The sequence below is a fragment of the Theobroma umbraticum genome, unplaced genomic scaffold, assembly GCF_002168275.2.
Source record: "Theobroma umbraticum cultivar Fairchild unplaced genomic scaffold, ASM216827v3 scaffold_147.0, whole genome shotgun sequence".
Taxonomy (NCBI): domain Eukaryota; kingdom Viridiplantae; phylum Streptophyta; class Magnoliopsida; order Malvales; family Malvaceae; genus Theobroma; species Theobroma umbraticum.
The window spans coordinates 7,851,028-7,877,000 of record NW_018397259.1 but is presented as its reverse complement, the minus strand read 5'-3'; the positions used below and the strand labels follow the sequence as shown (position 1 = coordinate 7,877,000).

General features: G+C 33.6%; 5 protein-coding genes across 5 annotated transcripts in view; 2 read left to right on the top strand and 3 right to left on the bottom strand.

Moving 5' to 3' along the window:
- LOC110414918 (uncharacterized) overlaps positions 1-911 on the top strand; it is a 3,070-nt gene extending 2,159 nt beyond the window's left edge. The window contains exon 4 of the mRNA XM_021426314.1: positions 901-911. Within this exon, the coding sequence (XP_021281989.1) occupies positions 901-911 (11 nt within the window). The remainder of the gene's footprint in view (positions 1-900) is intronic.
- Positions 912-1,771: 860 nt separating this feature from the next.
- On the bottom strand, positions 1,772-5,200 carry LOC110415216 (uncharacterized). The gene is made up of 4 exons (XM_021426793.2): positions 4,025-5,200; positions 3,743-3,934; positions 2,548-3,636; positions 1,772-2,281 (listed from the first exon to the last, which is right to left on the bottom strand). The coding sequence occupies exons 1-4, from the start codon at positions 5,156-5,158 to the stop codon at positions 2,144-2,146; spliced, it is 2,553 nt and encodes an 850-aa protein (XP_021282468.1). The 5' UTR covers positions 5,159-5,200; the 3' UTR covers positions 1,772-2,143.
- A 4,926-nt stretch (positions 5,201-10,126) lies between these two features.
- SUVR4 (SET-domain containing protein lysine methyltransferase family protein) lies at positions 10,127-16,691 on the bottom strand. The gene is made up of 7 exons (XM_021426897.1): positions 14,777-16,691; positions 13,721-14,485; positions 12,660-12,925; positions 11,797-11,863; positions 11,579-11,629; positions 11,108-11,201; positions 10,127-10,543 (listed from the first exon to the last, which is right to left on the bottom strand). The coding sequence occupies exons 1-7, from the start codon at positions 14,957-14,959 to the stop codon at positions 10,518-10,520; spliced, it is 1,452 nt and encodes a 483-aa protein (XP_021282572.1). The 5' UTR covers positions 14,960-16,691; the 3' UTR covers positions 10,127-10,517.
- A 4,058-nt stretch (positions 16,692-20,749) lies between these two features.
- LOC110415755 (plasmodesmata-located protein 2-like) lies at positions 20,750-21,896 on the bottom strand. The gene is made up of 2 exons (XM_021427460.1): positions 21,140-21,896; positions 20,750-21,062 (listed from the first exon to the last, which is right to left on the bottom strand). The coding sequence occupies exons 1-2, from the start codon at positions 21,894-21,896 to the stop codon at positions 20,935-20,937; spliced, it is 885 nt and encodes a 294-aa protein (XP_021283135.1). The 3' UTR covers positions 20,750-20,934.
- A 1,244-nt stretch (positions 21,897-23,140) lies between these two features.
- On the top strand, positions 23,141-25,441 carry LOC110415409 (Calcium-dependent lipid-binding (CaLB domain) family protein). The gene is made up of 2 exons (XM_021427057.2): positions 23,141-24,365; positions 24,886-25,441. The coding sequence occupies exon 1, from the start codon at positions 23,257-23,259 to the stop codon at positions 24,349-24,351; it is 1,095 nt and encodes a 364-aa protein (XP_021282732.1). The 5' UTR covers positions 23,141-23,256; the 3' UTR covers positions 24,352-24,365; positions 24,886-25,441.
- The last annotated feature ends 532 nt before the right edge of the window (positions 25,442-25,973 follow it).

Genomic DNA, 25,973 nt, shown 5'->3' with positions numbered 1-25,973 from the left:
TTGGGTGAGTCACCAAGTAAAATTATTTATATTTTTATTTAGTTTTTTAAATATTAAAAATTTGAAGTTAATTAATAAATATTATCAACTTCAATTCCTTCTTTCTTTTAATTTATATTATTGGCTTCCATATTAGTTCTATATATGATAAAAAAATAATTGATATTAAAGTCTAGTTCTATGATTTTGAAACAATCATTAGCTCTAAGACTATAATTTAACCCAATTCATAAATTATCAACAATTTAAAATTAATGCTTTACTTTAAAAGTGTACATTTAAATATACATATATAAATATATATATAACTCTCAAAATTGAATTTTTGAACTTTTATTTAAGTAAATGTTTAATACTCGTACAATTATCATATCAATCATAAAACACATTTTAATGTCAAGTTTTTTATAATGGAAAATAATAATATGTAGAAAAATATTAAAAATAAATAAATATAAAGAAAAATACATATATATTGGAAGGATTAGAAATACATAAAAGGACGAAACAAGTTCTTCGTTTCGTTAGATGGCAAATTACGATATGGATGTCCAAACTATTGCTTGCATTTAATCATCAATAATACATTATATATGGTAGTAAACTTAGGTCCACATTCATGATTAAGGCAACATGTATGGAGACATGAGGTTAGTTTCATTTGGCTTTAAATTTATTTTCTCTAAATAAAATAAAAAAATAATTACGTCCATCTCCCCCAAACAAATCCTAAAATTGGTATGCATCTCATCAACTTTAGAACTAAGAAAGCAACATATATCATCCGTTTATTATATCACGATAAATTTCTACTGCGAAGTGTATGTTGCATGATAAACACATTATTTTTACATGTAAAGTTCATGTCACATGATAAGTTTTTTGTCTCTATACATGAAGGTGAGTATTGAAATTATGAAATAAAAAATTTTTCATTAATCAAGTCATGGATATTCTAAGCATATAAATATAATAAGGGTCTCATTGATTATTATCAATTGATATTAGGTTAAATTTTCGTTCTAAAAATTTAACAATTCTCACGTACATTGTGTCTCCTATTTTTTTTTTTTTTCTAAGCACGAGCCTCTCACTTATTTACCATGTGAGCTCCTCAAGCTTATGGCTTTTTGAAGGTCTTCCGTGTAATTCCTCCAATTCAGAGGGAGTTCATCCTCTTTTGATGATTTTCTATGTATTTCTTTCAATTCCCACGTTCTCTCCTGAGGATTCAATTGCAACGGTTGTAGTTAATTCATGACTTTGTAAAGTAATATTACATATACAACAAATTCTTAACAACTTCGAATTGGCTCTTTTTAAAAAGATTGAGATCCAAAATTCGAATCTTGACTGTCTTACTTCTCATATTATTATGTATTAAAAAGGAACAACACAATTTCTTTAAGGATTGAAACAAGACAGGTATATATTTGCTTCCCATTGCCATATGTTATAGATAAAACATATGCAAAGCCAACAATGTTAGATTAATATATCGGTTCTGCTTTGCTTTTTCCATAATTAAAGCATGTTACGTTAACCATTGTGAGAAAATGAAGGTAACTAAATACCTGGCTCCTCAAGAAAGTATGTTAATTAATTAAAGAAAGGAAAAGAAGAATGAATAAAGGAAGGAAATGTTTAGACTTTAGAGTATCATACATTATCCTCAATTCGTTCAGTAATCAAGAAACATCATTGGTTTTGCCTAATAAAGCATAAAGTTATTCAATCATTAACACTGCTTTAATGATTTTGCCAATCTTTTTAGAAACGTTAAACAATTCAGTGATCTGTGTTTGGAGGCCTTGATGATCAAAACATGTCCCGCTTGCCTAGATTAAAGGATAAAGAGAAAAATTGACTTCTCTCTTACCCTAGGTTTGTTCACTACGTATGTGTGGAGGAAAGCAAGAAAAAGAAATTGAAATAGAGAAAGAGAGGTGGGAGGAGAGGATAAGGATCCCTTTGGATTTCTTAAATAGAGAGAAGGAAAGGGTAACTATGTTGTTTGATTAAGGTATGAACTAAAATCAGATGGAAAATGATCATTTATATTAGCTTGAAATTATGCAATCTTTTTTCTTCAGTGTTGATAGTTCCTCCATGGAAGATAGACTTAAGATTTATCCAGCCCTGTCTAACTATGTTCTTCTCTTGATTCCATTTCCTCTGTTGCTCTCCCTGGGGATGTCTTGCTCTCTACCTGGATAGAGGTCTTCTTCAGGTCTGGCTCCTTAGTTGAACAGGCCTCTATTTCTCGTGCAGCTTCCTCCACCTTACAAAGCAAAAAATGCTGTTAGGTTTTCTAAAATAATCAATGGAATTGCAAAGTTTTAGTAATTTAAAATCAAATTTTCTCAACTTATTTGCTCATTTATTGAACTATTTCTAGAGGGAAATAAATTAGTAATTGATCCAAAAACTGTCAACACAAATTTCAGAATTAGCTTAAACAGGCAACAAAAACCATTTACATATCTATTGTCCTTGAACAAAGAGCACAGTCAAATTCTAGGTAGGAGATAATAGATGTACATTTACCTTAGCAAGTGCGCATTCTATGTGAGCAACAAACAATCCATTACATTCTTCACAGAAATATATATGATCCTTCGAATGCTTTTCTTCTTCACAAACATCACAATAATATTCTCCTGAATCATCTTCTACAAACGAATCGACAAGAGTGAAGGGATGGATATGACAATCAGATTTAACACGTTGAGGTATTGGTATACATTCCAAATGAAAATTGATAGCACACTCCAAACAACGGTAGGAAGGCCCTACACAGGTTTTGCTACATGTATTACATGAAAAGCTAATGTTCTCATTTTCAAAGAGCTTCTGACTTTCTGTCCCAAAATAGTAAAGATTATGTATGTGGGACTTGTGTTTTAGGGGCCACTTCAGGGAATTAGCACATGAAAAATGGAGGTCTAGGGAACACTCAGAGCAACTATACCTAATGTTAGTCCACCTGAATCCTGTTCCACAGGCATGACAACGATTAAAAATCTCAAAGAACTGGGTTAATTTGGCAACCAAAGGGTGTTCCGGATGAAATTGAAATTTCATCTGCTGTGGTAATGCAAGACAAGATTCATGAAGAATATAAGAACAAGCAAGGCAGCAATAGGCTGCACCTACGATAGGTAGGTTGCAGCCATTGCAATGGAACTTTTTAAAGTATGGCCTGCAATTTGTAAAGACTAGCATATGCTCATGGCTGAAATGAGACTTCTTGGAGTATCCTTTTGTCTGTTTTAGCCGTTGGCCCTCATTTTGAGAGGTAGTCAGAGCAGCACATTTTAGGTCAAGCTTGAATTCACACTCCCAACAGAAGTAAACAAAGCCTTTTGAAATGTCTCCACATTCATCACATATAAATCTCCCCTGATCAGTAGGACATGTAGTAAGAAGCTTGAGAGGATGCTGGGAGTGAAGAGGGTGTTGCACGTCCTGGAACAATTCAGCACATGTTTGGTGCAGGTAATATTCGTCAGACTCACAAACATAGGCTGGACCTAGAATTCCCATCTTGCAAGCATCACAGCAAGGAATTTCATGCTTTTCAATTATCTCGAGAAAGCTTAGAGGATGATGGTGGCTGAAATGTTGAATTTGCCTCTGAAAGGAAGAAAAAGAAACAGCGAATGAACAAACTTATCATGAAATTTATGTTGAGAATCAAATTGCTTCAATAGCTATAAAAAATTGTGAATGATGGTTGCACCTTAAATTGGCCATTATGGATGCTACCATTTGTTTCAGCTGGCTCAGAAAGGGCAGGATATTCTATATGGCTTTGCCTAGTTTCAACTTGTTCCATCTCTTCCTGTTCCACAGCCATGCCAGAGGTGTTCCCAAGATCAAGTTTCATATCTATAAACTGATGCCTCCGGGGCAACAGTTCTTTTGAATTTCCCTGAGGCAAACATTTAAAAAAGGGCTGGTTACACGACTCTCCCCTAATAGCAAAACATATGTTGAAAGAGAATAAAGTACTTGGCCTTACCTCATTTATAGCACATTCAATATGAGCAATATATGTGCATTTTTCACAACAATATACATGATTTTCTGAATTTCTTTCTTCTTCGCAGATATCACAGTAATACTCTCCAGAATCATCTTCTTTAAATGAATCCTTAAGGATAAGAGAATGTCTATGATATCGATGTTTAGTGGTTCTTGGTATTGGAATACAATTGAGATGGAAGTTCAAATCACATTGCACACAGCGGTAGAAAGCACAATCACTTTTCCCATAAAACCAACTAAAGGGGTTCAGAATACTCCATTCGGCTGCGGCATTGCAATTCCCATCACAGAGATTACACTTGAAATCTTCCTTATTTGTCACTATAAAATATGTAAGGTCATGCTCATGGCAGTTATGTTTCAGAGTAGGTAGGAGTCTAATGCAAAAAACATGAAGCCAGAAGTTGCACTTGTTGCAATAATAGTTTTGACAAGGATAATCCTCGAGTTCACCTTTACAAGCATTGCAAGTGGAAGAATAATTCTTATATTGCAAGCCAAGTGAGTGTGATGGATGGAAAGGGTGCTGCACTCTTTTGGGTATCTTCCTAAAACAAGATTGGTGGAAAAAGGTAGCATTCTTGCACAGTTCAAGACAACCCCATGACATACCTGAACCTGCAGATAGAGTCTTTTCACACCAAGAGCAACTGATCTCAATTTTCCCAATCTTCCTATAGTTGAAAAGGTCTAGAGGATGCTCATGGCTGAAATGGTGAATTCTTTTTCTCTGCCCAATTTTAGATCTCTGGCCATAATCTTCCTGGTGGAGCTGACCTTTACTTGAAGAAGCACAGTTTAAATCAAGATTGAAGGAGCAACCTTTGCAACTGTAACTATAGCCTCCAGAAATGTAGAAACATTGATCACAAACGAATTTCTCAGAATCATCACAGAATAGAGTCAGATGGTGTTGGGGGTGGAGAGGGTGTGAAAGCTGAGGAGGCAGCTCTTGTTCCGCACATGATTTGTGCAACCAAAACTTGCAGTTTTCACAAGAATAGGCCCGACCATCAATTTGCTGACTGCATTTATAACAACATGCCTCTTGTTTTTTGTAAAAATCATAGCAGAGGAAGTGTTTATGAAGGAAAGGTTCGGTCACCATTGGAAAGAATCAGAGAGAAGTCCTTAAAAGTGAAAGATAAGAGGCCAGAGGATGACTATAAAGCCAAAAATGATTGTCCCCAGTAGCTATATAAATGAGCAAATGAATGTTCACCCCTTGATGTCAAACAGATGAAGTCAAAAACTTCTATCTAAATTCCTTGTTTACAAACTTTTACCAGGGATTCTACCATTAATTACACAGTTTAAAACTGATATCAGCCAGATTTTATATGACAGAAGGACTTACATAAAAACAAAATGATAAAATCCTTGGTTCTGTTGGAACTTTGGCCATTGTTTTGATCCCAAATAATAGAGGGCTTCGTGAGGGACCCACTGTCAATACCAGTTGCAATTATCTTCGCCTTTATTGTTTTGCTGTCGGCCAATTAACTAGTAAAAGAAAGTTAGAGAGCTTAATCTTAGCTTTTTACTTCTTTTAGGATGCGTTTGTATTTATGATTATCTGCATTGCATAAAAATATTTGTTTTTTATTTATTTTTTAATAATAGTTATATAAAAATTTTAAATGTTTCAAAACGTAAAGTTAATTTTTTTTATAAATAAAAGAAAATTATAATGAAAAGATAACTTTTTTTTTTTTGAAAATTAAGCATTTCGTTCATAAAAAGGAATGAGCAATTCTCTATAAGAAAAAAGATAACTATGTAAAAGAGAATTAATTTTTCAATTACATATAATGAAAATTTTATAATATTAATAAATAATTTATTCAATATTATTCGAATTAAAAAATATATATTTTTAATAAAATTCATTCAATAAAATTTTTATTTACAAATTGGATAAATCTTATTATTAATATTTATAATAAAAATTATTTAATATAATTACAATCATTATGTATTTACAAATTAGGTAAATCTTAATAATATTTATGATAAAAATATTTAAAAATATAATAAACAAAGATAACCATTTTTATCAATAAAAGAAACTTCATATCATTGAAAATAGAGAACCCCTTGGCCCATTCTCCCCTGTCGGATCTCTTCAACAATATTTATCACACTAGATCGGTCAGGCCACCCCTTTGCCAGAGCCCAATTGAATTTCATAGAGTTTTTATGTGAAACTATGCAAAATACAAAAATTTCACAAAATTAAAGTATCTTACCTTAATCTTTCAATTGAAGGAAATTTTTCTTAATTTTCACCCTTTCTGTAGGGTTTTCCCATCAAAAATAAAAATGGTTGCTAAGTGTTAAATAAACTATCTAAACTACCCCTAATTGATTCTCTAAACCCTTAACATAAAGAAATATTTTTTAATATAGATCCAATTATTTATAAAGTAAATCAAAAAAGAATCTATTTGTCACACTTTGAAATCTTATAAATACACTAGTGCAATGGTCATTTAGGTTAAGGAATTACAGTTTGAATAAAATTTTATATTTGAATGTATCTCATCTCAATTGCAAACAAATAAAATTTAAAAAAAAGATTGAACCCACTTATCAAAGCAATGTAAATCCAAGCCAAAATAGGTAAAGATAATCCACTTAAGACTTAAAAAAGCCCTTATGAAATTTGATCAGATATGATTGTTGAAATAGTTATGTTTATTAAATAATTATATTTATTCAAGAAGTTGTATTCATACATTTAGACAAATCTTTGTTTAAATAAGACTTTGATTTTCTTAAAATATATAGAAATAATTTGAATCAACCACTCATCCTTCTCCAAATACTTCTTAGAGTTGCTTACATATTGTTTCGATGTAGCAAAACTATATAACAATTTGATAATTTTGTCATAGGTCAATAAGTACCTAGTGGATTGATTGCATCAATCCATGATGCAATTAATCACCAAAGTTTTTTTTTTTTTTTTGAGTAACACTGAGTTTTATTATCTAAGAGTTTATGATCTGTAACTTTTGTGCACACCAATGATGAGGATGAATAAAACCTCAAATACAATGGCACTAACACACGTGTTGGGGCCATTCTCTCTTTTTTTTTTTCTTTATATTTTCAATCTTGTGTTTCAAGAAAATATGCATTGATTCATATAAACTTTTTAAAGATTTTACTTTAAATGACAACATTTGAATTTTATAACAAGTAAGTAACTTATAAATAGAATGTTCTAGAAAATTAGAGATTGATGCTATCGTTGTTTTTTTTTTGTTAATTTTTACTACTATGATCTAAATTTTTATCACAATAACATAGATTAATAGCATCACTTACACAAAATAGGAATCTTTCAAACCAATGAAGAACCTGTCTAATGCCATTGAGGTTTGCCTGCGCAACCATGCAAGGATTTCTTTCAATCACGTTGTGTGGGAAGCCAACACAATAGCTGACGGATTAGCTATAAGGCTGGAGTCTAGAGGGTCTCCAACTTCAAAGCTAGTTCTAAAACCACAACAGGGAAGACCTTCACTGAACTTCTCCCTCGTTATTCTGTTATTTCGTACCCCTCCAGTATGCCAATCTATTCCTTTGATTGCATTTAAGACATCTTGTAATAATAAGGCTATGGAATGTTGTTCTTTTGTTTCGTGAGAGGACCTATGTTCTGGTCCCTCTATGCTTCTGTCACTTTGAAACTTTTGTCCTCATGCAAGCCTTCACTGACTCTGCACCCTGTAAGCTTGTCTCCCTTACAGAGACTCCCAGAGCACTAAAATTCCTGCGTTTCAAAAGCAAAAAAAAAAAAGATGGTCAGTTTATGATGGTTAAGCATAGGACTGCTATATGCCGACTTCTACAACTAAAAAAGCCATATGTACTAATGGTTAGATTAATTCATTTTTCTATGAATAGCTTCCAAACATTCTGTAAAATGCATATAATTAAACAGCAAAGTGAAGACGTTACGTAGAAAAGTACACCAACAGAGTAAAGCCCACAAAATACAATGATAGATAGAGTAGACAGCAAGAGACTACATGTTGTAAAGCAGGACAAAATCACTGAACAAGAAGATTATTTTTGGAAGCTTATGGATATATTTTGGACTCACCTTCTAAAGCACAGATTCAATATGAGCAATAAATAAGCCACAGCATTTCTCGCAGCAGTAGACGTGATCTTTACTATTTCTTTCTTTTTCACATATGTCACAATAATGTTTTCCTGAATCATATTTTACAAATGAATCTTTAAAAAAGAAATGATGAATATGATGTTTAAATTTAGCAATTTGTGGTACTGGAACACATTTCAAATGAAACTTAGTATCACACTGCAAACAACCGAAAGAAGGGAAATGATGAAAGACTTTCGATACAACGTTTTGCAATGAGACCACCCCCTAGACATCCAGCGGATGCCATCTTTCCCAAAATAGTAAAGATCATGCTCGTAGGAACTCGATTTTAAGAGCCTTCTTACGGATTTAGCGCATTGATAATGGAAGTACAAGTCAGAATGAAACTTACAACTATAGCCAATGTCATTTCGACAAAGATGGCATTGAACGGGGAAATCTCCGCTTTGTGATGCTTCCAATGAGTGTAACGGATGAAATGGACATTGTATCTTTTTTGGTAATCCAAAACAAGATTCATGCAGAATAAAATCACAATCAAGGCAACTATAGGCCGGACCTGCGATTGATAGGCAGCAACCATTGCATCTAAATTCCTTAAAGGTATTCCCACAATTGCCAAGGACCATCTTGTGGTCGTCGTTGAAATAGAGTAATTTGGATTTTTTTTTCTCCATGTCTTTTACTACTCTTTGGTCTTCATTTCTTGGAGCAATTAGAGCAGTAGCACATTTCATGTCAGGCTTGAAGTTGCAAACAAGACAAAGGAAAACAAAGGCAGTGGAAAAGTCCCCGCATTCATCACACATAAAGAGCCCACTTTTACGTTGAAACTTAATAAAGAGGGCGAGAGGATGCTTTAGGTGAAGAGGATGTTCCATTTCTGGGGGTAATTCAGCACCAGCTTTGTATAGGTAATAACTGCAAATTTTACAGATATAGGCTGGGCTTAAAACTTCCAGATGGCAAGCATTACAGTAAAGGCTTTCAGGATTCTTGTTTACCCCATAGAAGAAGCTCAAGGAATGTTGATGGCTGAAATGTCAAAGGAAGAAAACAGACAGGGAATGAATAAAAATATAGATTCATTATTATTACGAAGGACGGTTAGTTTTGACTTTATGATAGACTGTGATTACAGACAAAATTTTGAGAAATTTCGTATGGATGCACCTGAGGCGCAGGAAATTCACTCTGTTGCTCTGCCTTTTGCTCTGTATGTTTTCTAGCAAGGCTTTGCTATCCATGTTTCCGCAGGCCTCTCCAGACTTACAAACCAAGTGTGAAATATCTTCTGCTGATGAAGTTTCTTCCTTATAAAAGCAGTAGTTACCGTATTCAAACCCAGAATGATCACTGAATTTTATTTTGCTTCGCGTAAAGATGAATGCTTCGCGTAAAGATAAATCCGTCTGGTGGGGATGGATGTTAATATATAGACTGCTGATCACTTTAATGAAGGGAAAAGCATTATATTCTATTCAAGGAACTAATTATCCCTTAATTACTGCCTCACTCAAATAAGATGCTTCTAAGTTCTGTAGAGCTGTTACAAAGTGCATGAATCTTTTCCAACAAGGAGTTTTTTTTTATAAGTACAGTTCAACTGCTAAACGTTGGGAGTTCATCCATAGGACTACTTGAATACCCTCCTCCAGCAATTTCAAGACCCCAAGCATTTTCTTGAGTCCTTCACAATTTAAGCAAGCCTATGATAGTATGATCTTCTGGACAAAGAGACTTAACTCTTTGTGATGTTAACTGATTAAATATCTTGGTTCAAGATTTGTATATTGTGAATTTTCCTTGTTTATAGACCAATATTGATTCTTAATCTCAGGATTAGGAGACAAACTAAAAATAAAAACAAATGAGCTTTTAAGAGTATTTGATATATATTACTAAATATTAAAAAGAAACCTTGTATAAATGGATTATCAAAGTTAAAATCTACAAAAGCGTCCCTAACAACACAAGTAAATGTTACCTAGCTATCTCATATTAAGGCAAGGATAACCCTGCTTTACAACAAGTTTCCATAAAAATGCCCTGACAGTAAACATCCTTAAAAACATTTCAGTTATTTGCTATGCTGTAGTTCTTATTTAGCTATACAGTTTTTGGAAAATGATAGCTGTTACTTGTTGTGAAGGTGAAGGCAGCAAGTCCATGCAACGGTATGATACTTTGTTGACTGCCGAGCTCTTTGAATGAATTCCATCCCTTTAATCACTGAAATCATGAAGTCTGAACTTTTAATCTTTCTCAGGGCAAAAAGAATAAAAGAAAAGAACTGTCCTGTTTCATTCATCCATCGATCAGCAGTTCATCGATGCATTGCCAATCTCTTTCCTGCACAAGAATATTGGTAGTTAGGCTTCAGAAGATAGATGATGAAATAAAGTGACCAAGTTGAATACAGAAGCAAATTAAATGCAAAGGAGAGTATGTTATTTTACAAAAACTGAAGATTATATATAGATTTCTTCTTGGCTATTACCATTGTAGCCTTGGCATTTGGCACATAGATGTATATGATACTTTTACTGAAGGCCAGCAAAAACTTTTTCATATTCCCCTCATCCCTCAACAGTTCACTGTTGAAGATAACTATGTGATCTAAAGATAGTGGTATGAGCAAAAGGAAACATTCCTAGCTTCATGCCTACATCTGTATTTTGAAATAGTATTTGCCTTCACATAACTCCATTTCACAAAGGAATGGTAAAATGTTTCAGCTAGGAGGAAAAATGAAGTGGTTTTATCAAGAGCTGGTCTGGATTTTCCAGGCATGACTTCTCTTCATGTAATATCCCAAGCCATTAGCTTGTAAGAGTTCATTTGCCATTTGAATAAACAGAGCTTACAAATGAAATAAGGGTACAATCGAGAAGCAACGGGAGAATATACACTGACTTTTTCGCTTCACATCTCGACAAAATGCACTTCCACAATGGCATTGGAATGCCTTTATTGGGTGCTCATGGTCATCAAAGTCAATCCCGTAGTCCTGCAGTACAATGTCAAGCATGGCTTTATCATAATAGTAGAGAAATAACATATCTTTACCAATGTTCTAAACTTATAACAAGCACAAATTAATAAAAATGTGTTTCTTTGGAAAATGGCCTATGGATATAACAATCTAGCCAGCTTACTACATTAAACTCTTCTATTTATAAATGTAGTTTATAACTTCTAATCAAATGCTGGAGTTATTGAGCTCTCAATGTCAAGCAGGCAAATGTCTCTCTGCATTGCATGCTTACGAGCAATTAAACATCACACAACAACAGAAGATAACTTTGAGTGCAGCAAATAGCAACATAATAAACAGTTGAAAAGAAGTAAAATAAATAAATAACTTGTTTGCCAGCACCTACTTACCCATGTTAGCTCTTCTGAAGCTCTCACATCTCTAGCAGTAAAAAGAGCAAGCTGCACATGAAAACAAATAAATAACTAAATTAGCTCTTCAAATGCAGTCCAATGCAGGTAAACCGCAATCATTCTGTTTTGCTTCAACTCCCCACACCCAGCCCCTACCAAACACAAAAGTTAGTTATTTATGAGAATATTAACAATAAAGCCACTTAGATTCATACATGATAATAATGGCGATCAGGGGTCTCTACTTCAACTGGAATGTCAATCAAGTTTGCATCAAAGCATCTGAAACGTTAAGAATAAAATCATATCGATAAACCAAAACGCCAGAAAAGTAAAAAATAATTACAAAAATAAACAGTAGAGGGGAAGGGGTAGATTTAGTGCACCAGGCATTAAGAGGCTATTATAAATCATGAAAGATAGTTAAAAAAATCAACAGATTATTCTGCAAAAAATAGCAAATTTAAGTACAAGAAACTATGACATTAGGCATTGGTGTTTCCAGATAAAAATATGTTCCATAAATGTTTCAACAGAACCAAAATAGTGTAAATTACTGTCAAGGGTAAATAATTAAGTTCTTCAGGTCAATATCTATTTAAAATGTCCTAGCTATCTAATAAAGAAAACATTTGAAGGTCCTTGGCAATGTTTCTCACTTAGCAACTTCTGAGGCTATTGCTACAGAACATACAAGTGAGCAAAATTCTATTTCTTTTAAATGTTTTCAACTCAAGTAACTATTTAAACCTTCCAAATGATTAATTCTATGATCATACTAACACAAAGCAATAAACATGTTCTTTTCATCAGTTATTCAGTACAAAAGAAGCTTTCTTAGGTATTTAATACTTCTCCAATGACTAATCCCGTTCGCTTTTCGTCTATTGTTTGTATTGACAGATATTAATATATTTAGGCGCTCTTACTGTTCATTAACATTTATGATACTACAAGATTTTATTACCAGAGGTTTTGCCTGTTGCAAGGCACCTGACATACCAGAAGGAACAAAACCAGGCCATGATCGCCATCGAATGCTTAACAATGTATATTTATTTGGGCTCAAGAAAATCACCTATGATTAATAAACCTAGCAACATTTCCACAAAAGGTTGCATCCAAACAAAGTGCCTCTTCATCCTTTAGAATTCTCTCTGAGCCCCAGTCTGCATCCAGTGTAACTGGATATGTATGTCTCTCTCTGCCACTGCTTTTCATATTCCGCTCATATAACTCAGTGTTGGTCAAGATCTCCCCAATATATTCACAAACAAAGGTTCCTTTAGGCAAGTCCTGGAGAGTCTTAACACCCCAACCTTTTCCTTCACCAGTCAAGAATACCTAAAGAATAAAAGCACACACAATGCCAATAAAACATTAAGCAATAATACAGAATCCTATCTTATCACCCAAAACAAAAGGTAGACCATGCATACATTTTGTAAAAGATGAAGCAACTCCAAGTCAATAATGGTATGATAAGCAGATTTAGCAGAAAACCTATAGTACCATATTTGCACAATCTCATTTAAAATCACATATATTCTAGTAATAAAAGGGAAATCAAGCAATACATTCTCTGGTAACCTCAATGTGCCATAATTTACAAGAATAGCTTTTAGCTGTAGGCTTGAATCGAAATGTTTGTCTTTTCTCTTTTGCTTGTGGCACATCAGGTTCCTTTTATCTGATGTTTGCCTGTCCACCTCAAGGGGGCACTTTTGATTGACTCTGCTTCTGCAAGTCTCTTTTTGAGACAAATGCATCAATAAGACTTTGCATTTCAAAAAAAAAAAGGTGCCATAATTTAATGCTGATGTATGACCTTAAATTGTATATAAAGGGCAGCTTCAACAAACTAAGCTGCTTGAGAACTGTCCATGTTAGCAACCACTACCATTCCATTGTGGCTATTGAAATTTAAAAAAAGAAGTTATCAACTCTAAAAAGCAGGTAACTTCCCTTAGCTAAAGGGCAAGTGTGGGAATGTGCGCTGAGAGTTAAATTGAAGCCAGTTTGCAAAGTAACACTTGAGCAGTTGCAATAGAAAAGATAAAGGAATATACAAATCAACTCCATTGGTGGAGAAGCAAATAGCTACCAGACAAACTGTAACTGGAGCCTAGAGAATTTTACCTGCAATTTGCATGCAATACCTCTCTGTACCACTCGATTTCCACACTGGATGTCACATCCACATTTTCTCCAACATTCTTTGATGAATTTCCTGACCAAATGGCCATTGCATTTTTCAGGCTTATGCTCATTTTTAGACCTCTCTAATGGACAATCCTGACAATAGACAAAGTGGTGCTCCTGAGGCTCCTGCTTCATAGACATACAGGCTTGCAGAAATTCTTCTCTTAGTTGACCTTCTGGTGTGTAAGCAAACTCTCCACCAGTTTCATGAGCACAAGCACATGGTATTTGCAATGAAAGACAGTCTCCTGAACAGCCTGAACAGCAATGCTCATCTGCAATCCTAGCCAACGAGATATGCACATAAGCATCTTGATATATTACATTACCAGGCATGTAAGTAAACTTTGGAAGGTCCTGGTTGCCAATTTCATCTACCAATGAAATTTTCACATTTTCTGTGCCTTTCGTTATGTCAGTGATGATACGGAAGGGCCTTTTCCTTTCACAAGTAACAGACTGCTGCTGAACTTTGTTACATGAATTTGAACACCCAGAAGAAATTGAATCCTTCTTATTCAAAAATGTAACTCCCTCTCGAATGTTTACCATAGGCTTTTGATTCTCTTCAGGAGATAATATTTGGGTTGAGTTGCCCTTTGTAGATGAAGCCTGATCTTCCGGCTCTTGCAAGCGCAATCGTTTAGACAATCTGCTAGACTCACCATGCTCCACAACAACATTTTCCTTATCTTGTACTCCCTGTAAAGAAAAATTAACTATCCACTTAAGCTCGAAGAAAAACAAAGGTTCTTAAAAATAATTTGGAACAACGGCTATCACAAGTAACAGATCCGTACAAGCGACTATCATCAACAGTCATGTCACTGCCTGACTGACAAATAGGGATAATAACAATGATTAAAGCAATGAAAGCTACAAAGAGAATAAGATAAACATGACACAAAAAAAGTAAAATATTGGTCCAAGGATAAAGAGCTAAGGAATGAAATACAACAGTGCATTAAAAAAAAGAATAACACAACGAATTACTTTATCTTCCTTGAGCTCAAAATATGCATCTATCAGTGCTCGGTAGTCTTCTGACTCTATTAGTTCCCAGTTATTATCAAACAGTCTCAGGAGGTGCTTCAGCACTGGTTTCACCTCTTGATCAGGAATACCTAAAGCTCTTGTTGCATTGAAGGCCCTGCGAACTCTTTCATTTGTAGCCATCAGCAAAGACTAAACTTGATGGAAATCTAATTTTCTACTCAGCAACCACCCACGTCCTTCTCCTCCGTACTCTTATATATTGTAGCCTGCAGCAGTTGAGGTTGTCAGATTAGTTATTGCAGTTATAAAATCCAATAGTGATACTAAGTGCAAAAGGATATCCAGTAAATATATGGTCATGACAGATAAGGATCATGACATGCACACAAGTTGCACAAGTCCCCTTTCACTGATGAATATTAATAAAAAAAAGTAGATATTTGACGAGATGATATGGAAACGAATTATCTCCGAAATCTCGATGGCACAGCAATACAAAAGGTAAAGAAAACAAAGGAAAACCAACCCTGTAAAGATACATGAGTATTATCAATGTGGACAAAAGGATACATAAAATCTATAGAAATTCCAGAAAAGGAAATTAATATCCACAGGGACATCTACTTAATTTGTTAATACAGAACCATGTTACTCAGAATAGTATCAGTAGACACAGCTGTATACTGTATTAACACACATCAAGAGATGAACGCACTTCTATCAACCAAACTTAGACTATTTGGAATCCATAAGTGCCTCATAATTTGCAACCTGAAAAACAACGACCTACTGCACTTAAATCTAGCAGAACCATTTGGCTTAAAAGAGGTCGAACACCCTATTTTGGGAACAAAGAACTGTGCAATAAGAAAACAAACTGAATTTTTCTCCCTATTACTCTCATTGCTTGCCAATGAACCATACTGAACATCACATCCAGTAGAACTCTGGCACACACCTATATCCCCTAATTTCACTTTGGTACCTATATACAGCAGTTCAAAGGTCCTATATATGCACTTCCAAATGTGAGCTAGAGTAACATGCTATCATAGAGTGATAATGTGCACTTAAAGAGACTGCACTTGGAAAATCCTAGAATAAAAGGAAAAGGGATCCTAATGATTGTCAGTCAAAAACCAAAAGCACAATATCTATTAAACCTTTCCAAGCAGTAAGAAGCACTACTATCATCTGCTTCAGAAGAAAATCATTTCAATCAAACTGTGAAATTGTAAAGAACAGAGACACAGATGGAAACCTCACCAAATTCCCAAATATTTCAATAATTTGAAAACATCCAAATAAAAAAAAAAAAAAGAACCAGTTTCGTTTCAATTTCCATATGAGCCAAAACAGTTCTTTCCTGTGTTCACTCACTCAACTTTTCTCAAAAAAGAATATGAAAAAGTTTTTAATCTAACAGTGATGCTATAAAGTAGGATTAGTTATAAACTCAATCATTATATTGAAAATTTTCATCGTTAATTCCCACTTTTCTTGCAATCGAGCAAAACCTTGCAAACAAAATATTTCTATGTCTTTGATGGTTCGTTACTTACTAAATAAGAAACCAAAACCCTCAGTCAAGTAAAGTTTGATCAAGTTCCTGTCAATTTACAAAAAAATAGCATAACACCCCCAAAAATTCTAAGAAAAAAACGAGGACAAAAAAGTCTATTCTTTGCCTCTGTTTCTAAGCAAACAAGTATGGCAACCTGAATAAAACATCAAGAGAAGGAAATAAACAATCTTCTCGTTCTTGTTTTTTATTTTTTGGCTAAATCACATTGTTAACAACAACATTCACATAACAAGCAAAAACCCAAAACAGGAAAAGCATAAATAACGCTCAAATGAGCAGAAATTTTCTGCTTGGTTTCCGAGAAAGAGCCTCCTTCCAAAATCGGATTTTTTTTTTTTTTTCAAACAGAAGGAAGTGAACATTAAGATGTCGTGGGGTGTTCAAAGCAGAATCAACATAGAAAAGGACGTTTTGTTTTCTACCTCGGGGAATTATCATGTGTTAACGAGACCATTTGTTTTCTTTATACCTTTACTTTTTCTGTTTTTTTTTTCTTTTATAAGAAGAACAATTTTCAAGAATTTTATATTCAAATAACAAAAAAAAACTCCTAAATTATATTTAAAGTGTTTTTAATTTGTACCGAATTTTGTCCATATTCTTTTATCCTAATCAATTAAATTTTTATTTTATAATAAAATACAACAAACATTCTTTTTAATGACAATTATCACTTCTTATATACATATAATTAACATAACGTATTAGGTATAGTAAAAATTATTAAAATGACACACCAAGCTGTCTCCAATTCTTGTTATGACTACTAACGAGGAATGTCGCATTATTAGAAATACCATATCATCAACTTTTATTATATCTAATTAGCATGTCATGTCTAATTTCATTTATACAATAAATAATATTTTTATTAAAAATAATGTTTGTTACATTTATGTGAGATGGAAATCTCCTCCTTATCCCATGCTTCACTGACCCGTTAATGTAATCATGCCGTGTATTTTTAACTAGACTGAACATGTTAACTAACCACATTTGAAGGAGTTAGTAATTAAAACGCAAAAAACAATAGAAGAAAAGCCAGACTGACTTATACTCAAAGTAGAAAGGGCAAACAAGAAATCCAACAAAAGAAATTAAAATTGAAATTTTAGAGAATTAGGAGGTTTTTTTTGTTGTTGAAAGAATGGGAATCTATGTGTTAAAGCCAAGATGCGACGAGTGTAGCCGCATGTATCCGAGCGGGAAGAGAAGATTCGTTTACTAAAACTTATTTGGTTACATCAACGCCGGACCTTCGGTAAAGTCACCCAAGGACTTTAGATACTAGATTTGAAGAGGACTCATTATTTTATAATAAATTATAATATAATTAATTATATTAAAAATATATAAAAATTAAAATAAAATATTTTAATTTTTATAAATTTTAATTGAAATTATATAGAAATTTATTAATTTTCGAAATAGACATTTTACTTCAAAAAATTACTTTTAGTTGGATATTTTGATTTAGCAATGAGTCCATTGTTATAATTTTTGTCAACTTATTAACGTAATAAAGATAAAAAAATAATTTTATTTTTATTAATTTTTATAATTATAATTATATAATTTTTTTTCTTTAGTAATCAAAAGAAAAAAACTCCCCAAGGGGAACAACAGTCAGATTCTCCAAATCAGGTTCCCCAAAGGGTGCTCCAAATCAAGCTTCCTAAAGGAGAACCTAGTGCTCCCCATGGGGAACCTAATGATCCCTTAGGGAGCCTCGATTGCGCTCCCCTTTCAAGGGGAGCTGGGGAGAGTCAATTGGTGCTTTTTATTTTTTTTTAATTTTTTTAAAATATAATAATAATTTTTTAAATTAATAAAAAAATATATTTTAATTTTTTCATTATTTTTGTTAATATTGTTTATAGTTTTGAATGTAAAGTGTCTATTTCAAAAATTAATAGATTTTCGTATAATTTCGATTAAAACTTTTAAAATATTTTACCTTAAAAATTAAAAAATTAATAAAATATTTACCTTTTCTCTTCTAGCTAATAAATATGTATTTTCTCTCACTTTCACATTTTTATTAATTTTTAACTATTTATCTCATTTCTCATTTAAAATATATAAAATCAAAAATAATTAATAAAATAACATATTTTTTTCACTTTTCTAATTATGTGCTGAATGAATCTTGATTTTTTATCACTTACTAGTGAATCTAAATTTCGTGATATATATATTATTCATAAAAAAAATAATTTGATGAGAATGTTGATAATGAAATAACAAGATCTTTTGAAATATAATTTAGAATTGATTACAACTTTTTATATATATAAGATCAAGCAATTTTTTCACTTGAAAATAAATTTGAATAATTTAAGTTATATAAAAGTATTTTTTATTTTTCTATGTAACGATAAAAAGTTGAAGTCATTAACCTAAAACAATTATTGTGATATTGATGATTTATTTTCAAAGCTAAAAATTTTAAAAGAATTTATATCTAACTGATATGTATATACTTAATCATAACAAACTCGATTCTTTTCCAAACGCATAAATTGCTTTTAAAATTATTTTAACAAGTCTAGCAAGTGTTGTTATTAAGAGAAGGAAGTTTTTCAAAATTAAAATTAATAAAATATTATTTAAAATCAACAATGTATGAAGAAAAATAAAATAGATTGACTATATTATTCATTGAAAAAAAATATTGGAAAAGTTGATTATAAAATTTTAATTAAAAATTTTGCATCTCAAATAAAAAAATATTTTTTTTAATTTCCATAAAAAAAACCTTATTTTAATATTTCGTTTTAAACTTGCTTCTTTGTCACTGTTATAAAGTAGACCTGCTGTCTTGATATGGCACTGTGGAGGTTGAGACCTGCTGTCTTCAACAGCGGCAAATTCAACATACTGATAGATCTGGAAACAACATGGCAGATTTTTTTTAGTTTTTCTCTATTCGAATGCCTGGCTTCTTATTAGGCTCGACTGGCTCTCGGGTGGTCAGACTTGTTTCGATCTGAGTTTCCTGCTCCGTGATTGGGTCTTGCTGATTTTGAGGACTGTTGTGTATGTTTGATTTTGGATTTTTTGTGAGTCCTACTAATTGATTTGATCACTCCGTTGGCTGTTTGGTGTTGTGAATGTCTGTTTGGTACTGATTTTTGCTTGAATTGTTGAATTTGGGTAAAAAAAATATACAAAAAACATTACAAAGAGGTTTATAGAAGGAAAAGATGGGAAAGATAGAAAAATTATATATATTTACACAACAATAAATTACATAAAATTGAAATAAAACAGTGAAAGAGATTCGAATTTTACTCTTTAAATAAAAAATTATGTACCAATTAATCAATAAACCGAGAAATTTGAACCATGTTCTTTAAGTAAGAGATCATATACTAACTAATGAATCAAATGCTCAAGTATTAAAATCCTTCTACCTTTACCCCTTCAAACACAATTACGTAGTATTATCTCAATGTTAACGGTAACTGAAATGAATATTGCAGCAATTTTAGCGACTTTTTTTTTAATAAAGATTGTTCCTCTTTGTTAATTAGGAATTAGTTGATTAGCTTTGACTTGTCAGGAATTATATTAAAAGAAAACTTTTAACTATATTTATAATATATTATAAGTATAATAATTGACTCTTAAAAGCTTACAAGGCTTGAATATCGTTTCATGCTTTAAATCATAAGTTATAACAAAATTTAAGTACGAAATATATGTTTCCATATCAAGAAAGTCATGAATATTTTTTTTTTTTGCACTGCAAAATTTTATACTTACAAGATTTATTTTAAATGCTAGTAACAAGGTATTTAAATGATCCAATGTATAATTTCTGAAAAAAGAAAATTAAATAAGCAATCATCCAATATAAAAATTTGCATATTAAGCATCCATTCATGTTGATCTATTCCTAGGAAAAAAACGTTTTTATTGATAATTTAATTTTATCATTTTTTTATAATGCAAATTCACTTTAATCATTGAAATGGATTTTAGGACCACTAGCTAGGTTTCTCCCATGGGTTAATTCTTTATATATATATATATATATATATATGTGTGTGTGTATATAACCAAATAAATTCAAACAAATGCATGAAAAAGAACTTGTTCAAAGCCCAAGGGCTATATGCTAAGAAGAGTCAGTCAGATTATGATTTGTTTTCACTTTAGAAATATACATGAAAGTAATGAATAAGATTTATAGAATTGGAATTCATGTGTGTGTGTGTGTGTGTGTGTATATATATATATATATATATATAATTAATACATAAATTTCTTTTGCAACAAAATTCCAATCTACCTTCACCAAATTTAACCACCAGCACAAACAGTTAATCTATTTTCAAAGTAAAGATTCTAAAAGAAGGATACTCTAAGGAAAAACCCTCTACAAGGAAAATTTAAGGCATATTTCCCTTCTTCAGCAATGTGCAAGCAAATTAATCCCAGATTATGACAGTTAATCTTCTCAATTAATTATTAGAGAACAAGAAAGAGGTGAAAGTAATTAAGCTTGCAATCACTAGGATAGTTTTTCCAGATTTATACATACCATCATTTTTATTTTTTTTTTTTACATACCATCATCCTTCTTTCCTAATTTCTTGAGAGACAACAAGAATATGTAGCCAATGAACAATGCTGCTGCCCCTCCCAATACAATTGCCAACAACTCGCCTGTTTTGTTTCGACCTCCTCTTCCTGTCAAAATCGCCATCAGTATTTGTTAAATGCAGAAATGGCTTATTGAATCAACTATTTATAAGAAGTGAGTTTACCTTGGTTTAAGTTGTCTGGTATTCCATCTGGGTAGTAAGCATAGCTAACAAAGCAGTAGTCCAAATAAATTTGGCCCGAAAGCGAGCTGCCACACTCTTCTTGAGCAATCTGAGTTCCAATACTCACACATTTGCCGCAATCACAACGTCCCAGATCCCCTTCGCACTGTGCAATGACCTGCATTAACTCGTAATTTTCTTTACAATATCCATCTCCATCTCTCACACCACTTTCCACAGCCGCAAATGCTGCATCTCTCACCTGTTCAAACCCGAGAGCCACAGCCTTTTTCTCACCACAAATCTTGTGAAGCAACTCGTATTGGGAACTTTCCTCCATGAACACATCAGCTTCATAGTGAACATAGCAGCCATGTAGCTGAATCCGGGCCGAAACAGCTTCGTTACACAAAGTATTAGACATTTCAGGAAGCGAGGTTATGCATTTGTAGCATTCATTGTTGCTTAGGTCCCCTCTGCATTGAAAGAGGCCTGAAATTCCAGTGTTGTCATCACCTGTAGTAGTCTTGTAGAACTTTTCTTGGGAGGATTTCGTTATGAGTTCTTGGAAAAAGGAGGAAAGGGATTCAGAGTAAGACTTGGTTGTATCTGCAAATGTTTGGCTTGTGCAGTTTTTGTATATTAAGGCACTATAATCTGAAATGGCTTCTGCATTTAGTAGGATTATAATCTTGAAAAAGGCGACAAGGATGAGTGTTTGTGGAAGAAGAGACATTGGTTTCAAGGTTGAACCCATAATTCCAAACGGAGATTTGGTTGTTCAAGTTGGCTTTGTACTTTTTTTTGGTTGGCTTTGAGACAACATTAAATGCTATTTTGAAAAGAAAAGCGACAATAAAATGAATCAACTATTTGAATAACATATGATTGGATATGTCTTTGGAAAGTGACTTAGGGAGTTGGGATTTTGGTTTGATTTCCTGCCTACCTTTATCTAACTCTGGGAAACTTGTTGATTGCTATTGCATAATTTTCTCATTGTGCCTTTTCTTGTTTCGATGAACCTCGTATTGCTTGTTAAATAATCATATCCATGAAGAAAACCAGTGATTTAGGATACTGATAGCTCCTTTGTCAAGGAAGGGTAAAATCATTGTTTGTGCTGAAATATTAAAGGGTGGAATGGACAGAGCAATAAGAAAAAGGTCCTTTCTATCACATAACCAACCAGGGTAAGTACGGTGAAAAGGAAAAGTCTAATCCAATTTTAATAGGCAGGACTTCCAAACTTTCAGCCCTGTCAACTGCATTCGACTCTGGCTCAAGCCACAACCTGGCTTGCTTCTGCACCAAGAGGATGACCTACACTAATATTACATACAAGAAAATACAAAGGAAAGATTGAAGTTCTAGTACAAAAATCAGTTTAATCAGAGCAACACATAAAATGTTAATCATTGGGAATATTGGCTAGTTCTGGTTTCTAACCATCTGATATTTGTTAAGCAAAACCTTTCAACTTGACAAATGATTGATGAGAGTTTTGCATTCTATATCTCATTACTATTTCCTTCAAAATCTGGGGCAGCCCTGAGTTGCAAAGTGATTGTGGATTTTTTATATAATGACACATACATGCTACTGGCCACTTAAGTATTTTTTTGTCTGACTGAAACACGGCCCAGACTTTAAGTTCTTCCATACTCATCCATGACTGCACATGGCTGTTTGAATTATTTACCGTTACAAGTTACAAAAACCTTGACAAGTTGATGAAATGGTTGAATTTTGAGTACTAATCAAAAACCCTCGTTATAGTTTGTTGTACTTAAAATTGCGAAGAACTGTGAGCTGTTAAGTAATTTAAGCTTGAATAAAGTGGTGAGAATTATGGGATTTAAATAGAAATTTTAGAGTCAGAGTCATAGGAAAACAAACCTTAACAAACCTGTTAGAAAAAAGTCATGGTCTAAAAACCATGGCACCTAACTACCTTTCCTACCATGTCGCCCCAAAGCCTCCTCCCCATATTTATTTCCCCTCCCTTGAGTTTTTGCTTTGCACATGCATCTTCCGTGGATTGTCGTCGGCAAGTCTCGTGGCCGGATAGAGGTGTCTCCACCCTAATCGTCCACGGAGTCTCCACCAATTACGATATGGCCCCTCCTCCTACTCTTCATTCCAGGACTCTAGAGATCAACCTCATTTCGGCTGAAGACCTAGCCCCTGTCTCTAAAAGCATGAAGACCTACGCGGTTGCTTGGGTCCAGCCGGACCACAAGCTCGCCACCGGGATAGACCAAACGGGCAGAACCGATCCAACCTGGAATGAAAAGTTAATGTTCCGAGTCGATGGCAAGTTTCTTAACTCGGAGGATGCCGCAATTGTTGTGGAGATTTACGCGGCTGCATGGGTTAAAGATGTCCTCATTGGATACGTTAACGTCCTCATCAAGGATATTTTCCAATTGCGGTCCGTAGCAGACGCCAAGATCAACTACTCCGCCACGAGAACCGTCACGCTTCAAATCCGCCGTCCCTCCGGCCGTCCCCAAGGGATTCTCAACATGGATGTTATTCTTCTTGATAGTACCACGCCTAGCGTGCCTGAGCTAGGAGACCCTAATCCAAAAACAACCAGAAAAAACGAGGAGAGTATCGAGAATAATAATGAGCTAGAAAGTCACAAGTCAATTCCAAACGCTAAGATGAGCCGCTCACAGAGCGACGTAACCGATTCTACAATGGAAGATAACTTCGAGAAAAGGCCACAAATGGGTTCGATTGTTAATGATGGTTCAGGTTCCGAGGTTAAAGGCTGTGGTAGCATGGTCAACGGTAGCTCTATTTGTAGCTCGGACGTGGGGCCTTCAGCTTCGATTGTAGCTGCAGCCATCGCTAAAGGTTTGTACAAACCACCAATTCAACATCAGGCTCAAACAAAAGAGACGAGACTAATAAGGGAATGGACCAGGAAGAGAGAAGAAAGCCTAGACAAGAAGCTAGAGAAGTGGCGTTCGGAGATGTCGCAACCGGCCTCCGCCAGCAACCAGAAAGCGAAATCGAGCAAAGCAAGGAGCTCGAGGAGGAATAAGGGTGACAATTCAAAGCTGTTCTCATGTTTTGGGAATGCTTTTGGATGTGAAATTTCGATTACCTGTGGTGGAAGTAAGAAGAAGCATGGCAATGGCAACAATAAAATTTGTCATTTAAGCTCTGTGGATGATACTTATAGCCAATCCTTCGTTTGAAAGATTTAATTGAGGTATGGAACAAGAGAGAGCTTCTTTTTTTTCTTTTTCTTGCAAATATAAAACATGGAGTTAGCTGCAAGTGTTAACAGAATTTGTATTTGCACCTCTTGTACTCACGTTAAATCTTTCGTTTTGATTTTGATAAATATGGTGGCAACCCACCATTTTAATTTGCATCAAGTTTTTTATTTTGATGTATATATTGGGGGTTCAGCATTTTACATGACAAATAATTAACGAGTAATATAAAAAATATGAATTTACATATTTTACATTTTATACATACAAAAATAAAAATAAATTGAAACTGTCACTACTTTGACTCTGTCACTATATATATGAGAGTAAGGTTACATGATTTTACATAATTGTTTTTTAGAAGGAGGTAATGGAGAAAAGGTTTGAGAAAGAATATATATATTCGAAGCAGAATGGCATTGCATTTGCACTTACAAGTTCTAAAACAATGGATCTCAAAACACATGTCTTTCCACTAAAGAAATGTTGATGGTTGAACTTGTAACAAATCAGGCGAATACATCACAGCAAAATCTCCTGGCGAGTAAAATATCCGTAAGCCCATGGTTCATCCAATTCATTGTCTACTTCGTGGTCTCCAGGACAAGTGTCTGCATCAACCAATACCTTCGACCGACCAATGAAGAATCTTACTTGAAGAGATCTGGATTAAGCCAGTCCTTCTTAATGTCCTCATGGTGATCGTCAAAATCTGCAACATCCTGCCATTTTTCAGATGAAATAAAACCCAACAAAATAACATTTGCAGCAGGCTCCTTAATTACCAATCGGCTGCCTCCATCCGGTCCAACCGGTTTCCATTTCTTGGATGCATGCTTATATATAGCTGCATCACAGGACTCTGGTCTTTCCCCTTGGACAAAGCTTCCAGCTTTTTGTTATCTAACAAGAGAAGAGCAGCTTGGGGAAAGTACCGGCAATATGATCACCAATATCTTTGCCACAATGCCTATCTCTACATCATCAAACCTCTCTTTTGCATGGAAATAGCCCACAATTCCCAATCCCTGAGATCCATAATGCTCCTCTACCTGATCCAAAATCAAGCCATCAGAACAGCATGATGAGGGCGATCTTATATATGTGTAAAACATTTTGCATGGTATTTTTTTTCTATTATTATTATTTATAAAATTTTCTATTGTTCTGAGATATTAATTTGCTATAAGTAGTTTAAAAGAAGGTATCATATTCATATTTATTCACACATTTAATTAATTGTACTGTATTTATATTTATATATAAAATTTAATAAATTATATTTACATGATATGATTAAAGCGACACACGAATTAAGAATTTTTTTTCTTTCTTCTCTTAAATAGAAAACGGAAAGTTGATATGCAAAACATTGAATGCTTATAAAATAGTAACAGAAATAAATTCTCAAAATTTTTGGAAAAAAATTACTCCATGGAAGGTAAAAGGAATCTTTAAACTTTTGAGACAGATGCATTTTCTAACGCTCACTCTCACCTTAACGCTTAATCACCACACTTGTCTTCTGTGTCAGCCATGCAACGAATAGAGACAATGAGGCAGGTAGAAGCTTACAACTATAAAGCAAAACGCTTGCCTAA

Bases quoted from the DNA above. Each gene is read 5' to 3' on its own strand.
- SUVR4 (XM_021426897.1), bottom strand. From the start codon at position 14,959: ATGGCTACAAATGAAAGAGTTCGCAGGGCCTTCAATGCAACAAGAGCT. The intron at 11,630-11,796 runs GTATGAATCTAA...TTTCATGTGCAG, and splicing joins CTGATCGCCATTATTATCAT to CTTGCTCTTTTTACTGCTAG. The intron at 11,202-11,578 runs GTAAGTAGGTGC...ATTGTACTGCAG, and splicing joins CTTCAGAAGAGCTAACATGG to GACTACGGGATTGACTTTGA.
- LOC110415216 (XM_021426793.2), bottom strand. From the start codon at position 5,158: ATGGTGACCGAACCTTTCCTTCATAAACACTTCCTCTGCTATGATTTT. The intron at 3,935-4,024 runs GTAAGGCCAAGT...TGTTTGCCTCAG, and splicing joins TTGAATGTGCTATAAATGAG to GGAAATTCAAAAGAACTGTT. The intron at 3,637-3,742 runs GTGCAACCATCA...TCTTCCTTTCAG, and splicing joins TCCATAATGGCCAATTTAAG to AGGCAAATTCAACATTTCAG.
- LOC110415755 (XM_021427460.1), bottom strand. From the start codon at position 21,896: ATGGGTTCAACCTTGAAACCAATGTCTCTTCTTCCACAAACACTCATC. The intron at 21,063-21,139 runs GTAAACTCACTT...CGATTTTGACAG, and splicing joins ACCAGACAACTTAAACCAAG to GAAGAGGAGGTCGAAACAAA.
- LOC110415409 (XM_021427057.2), top strand. From the start codon at position 23,257: ATGGCCCCTCCTCCTACTCTTCATTCCAGGACTCTAGAGATCAACCTC.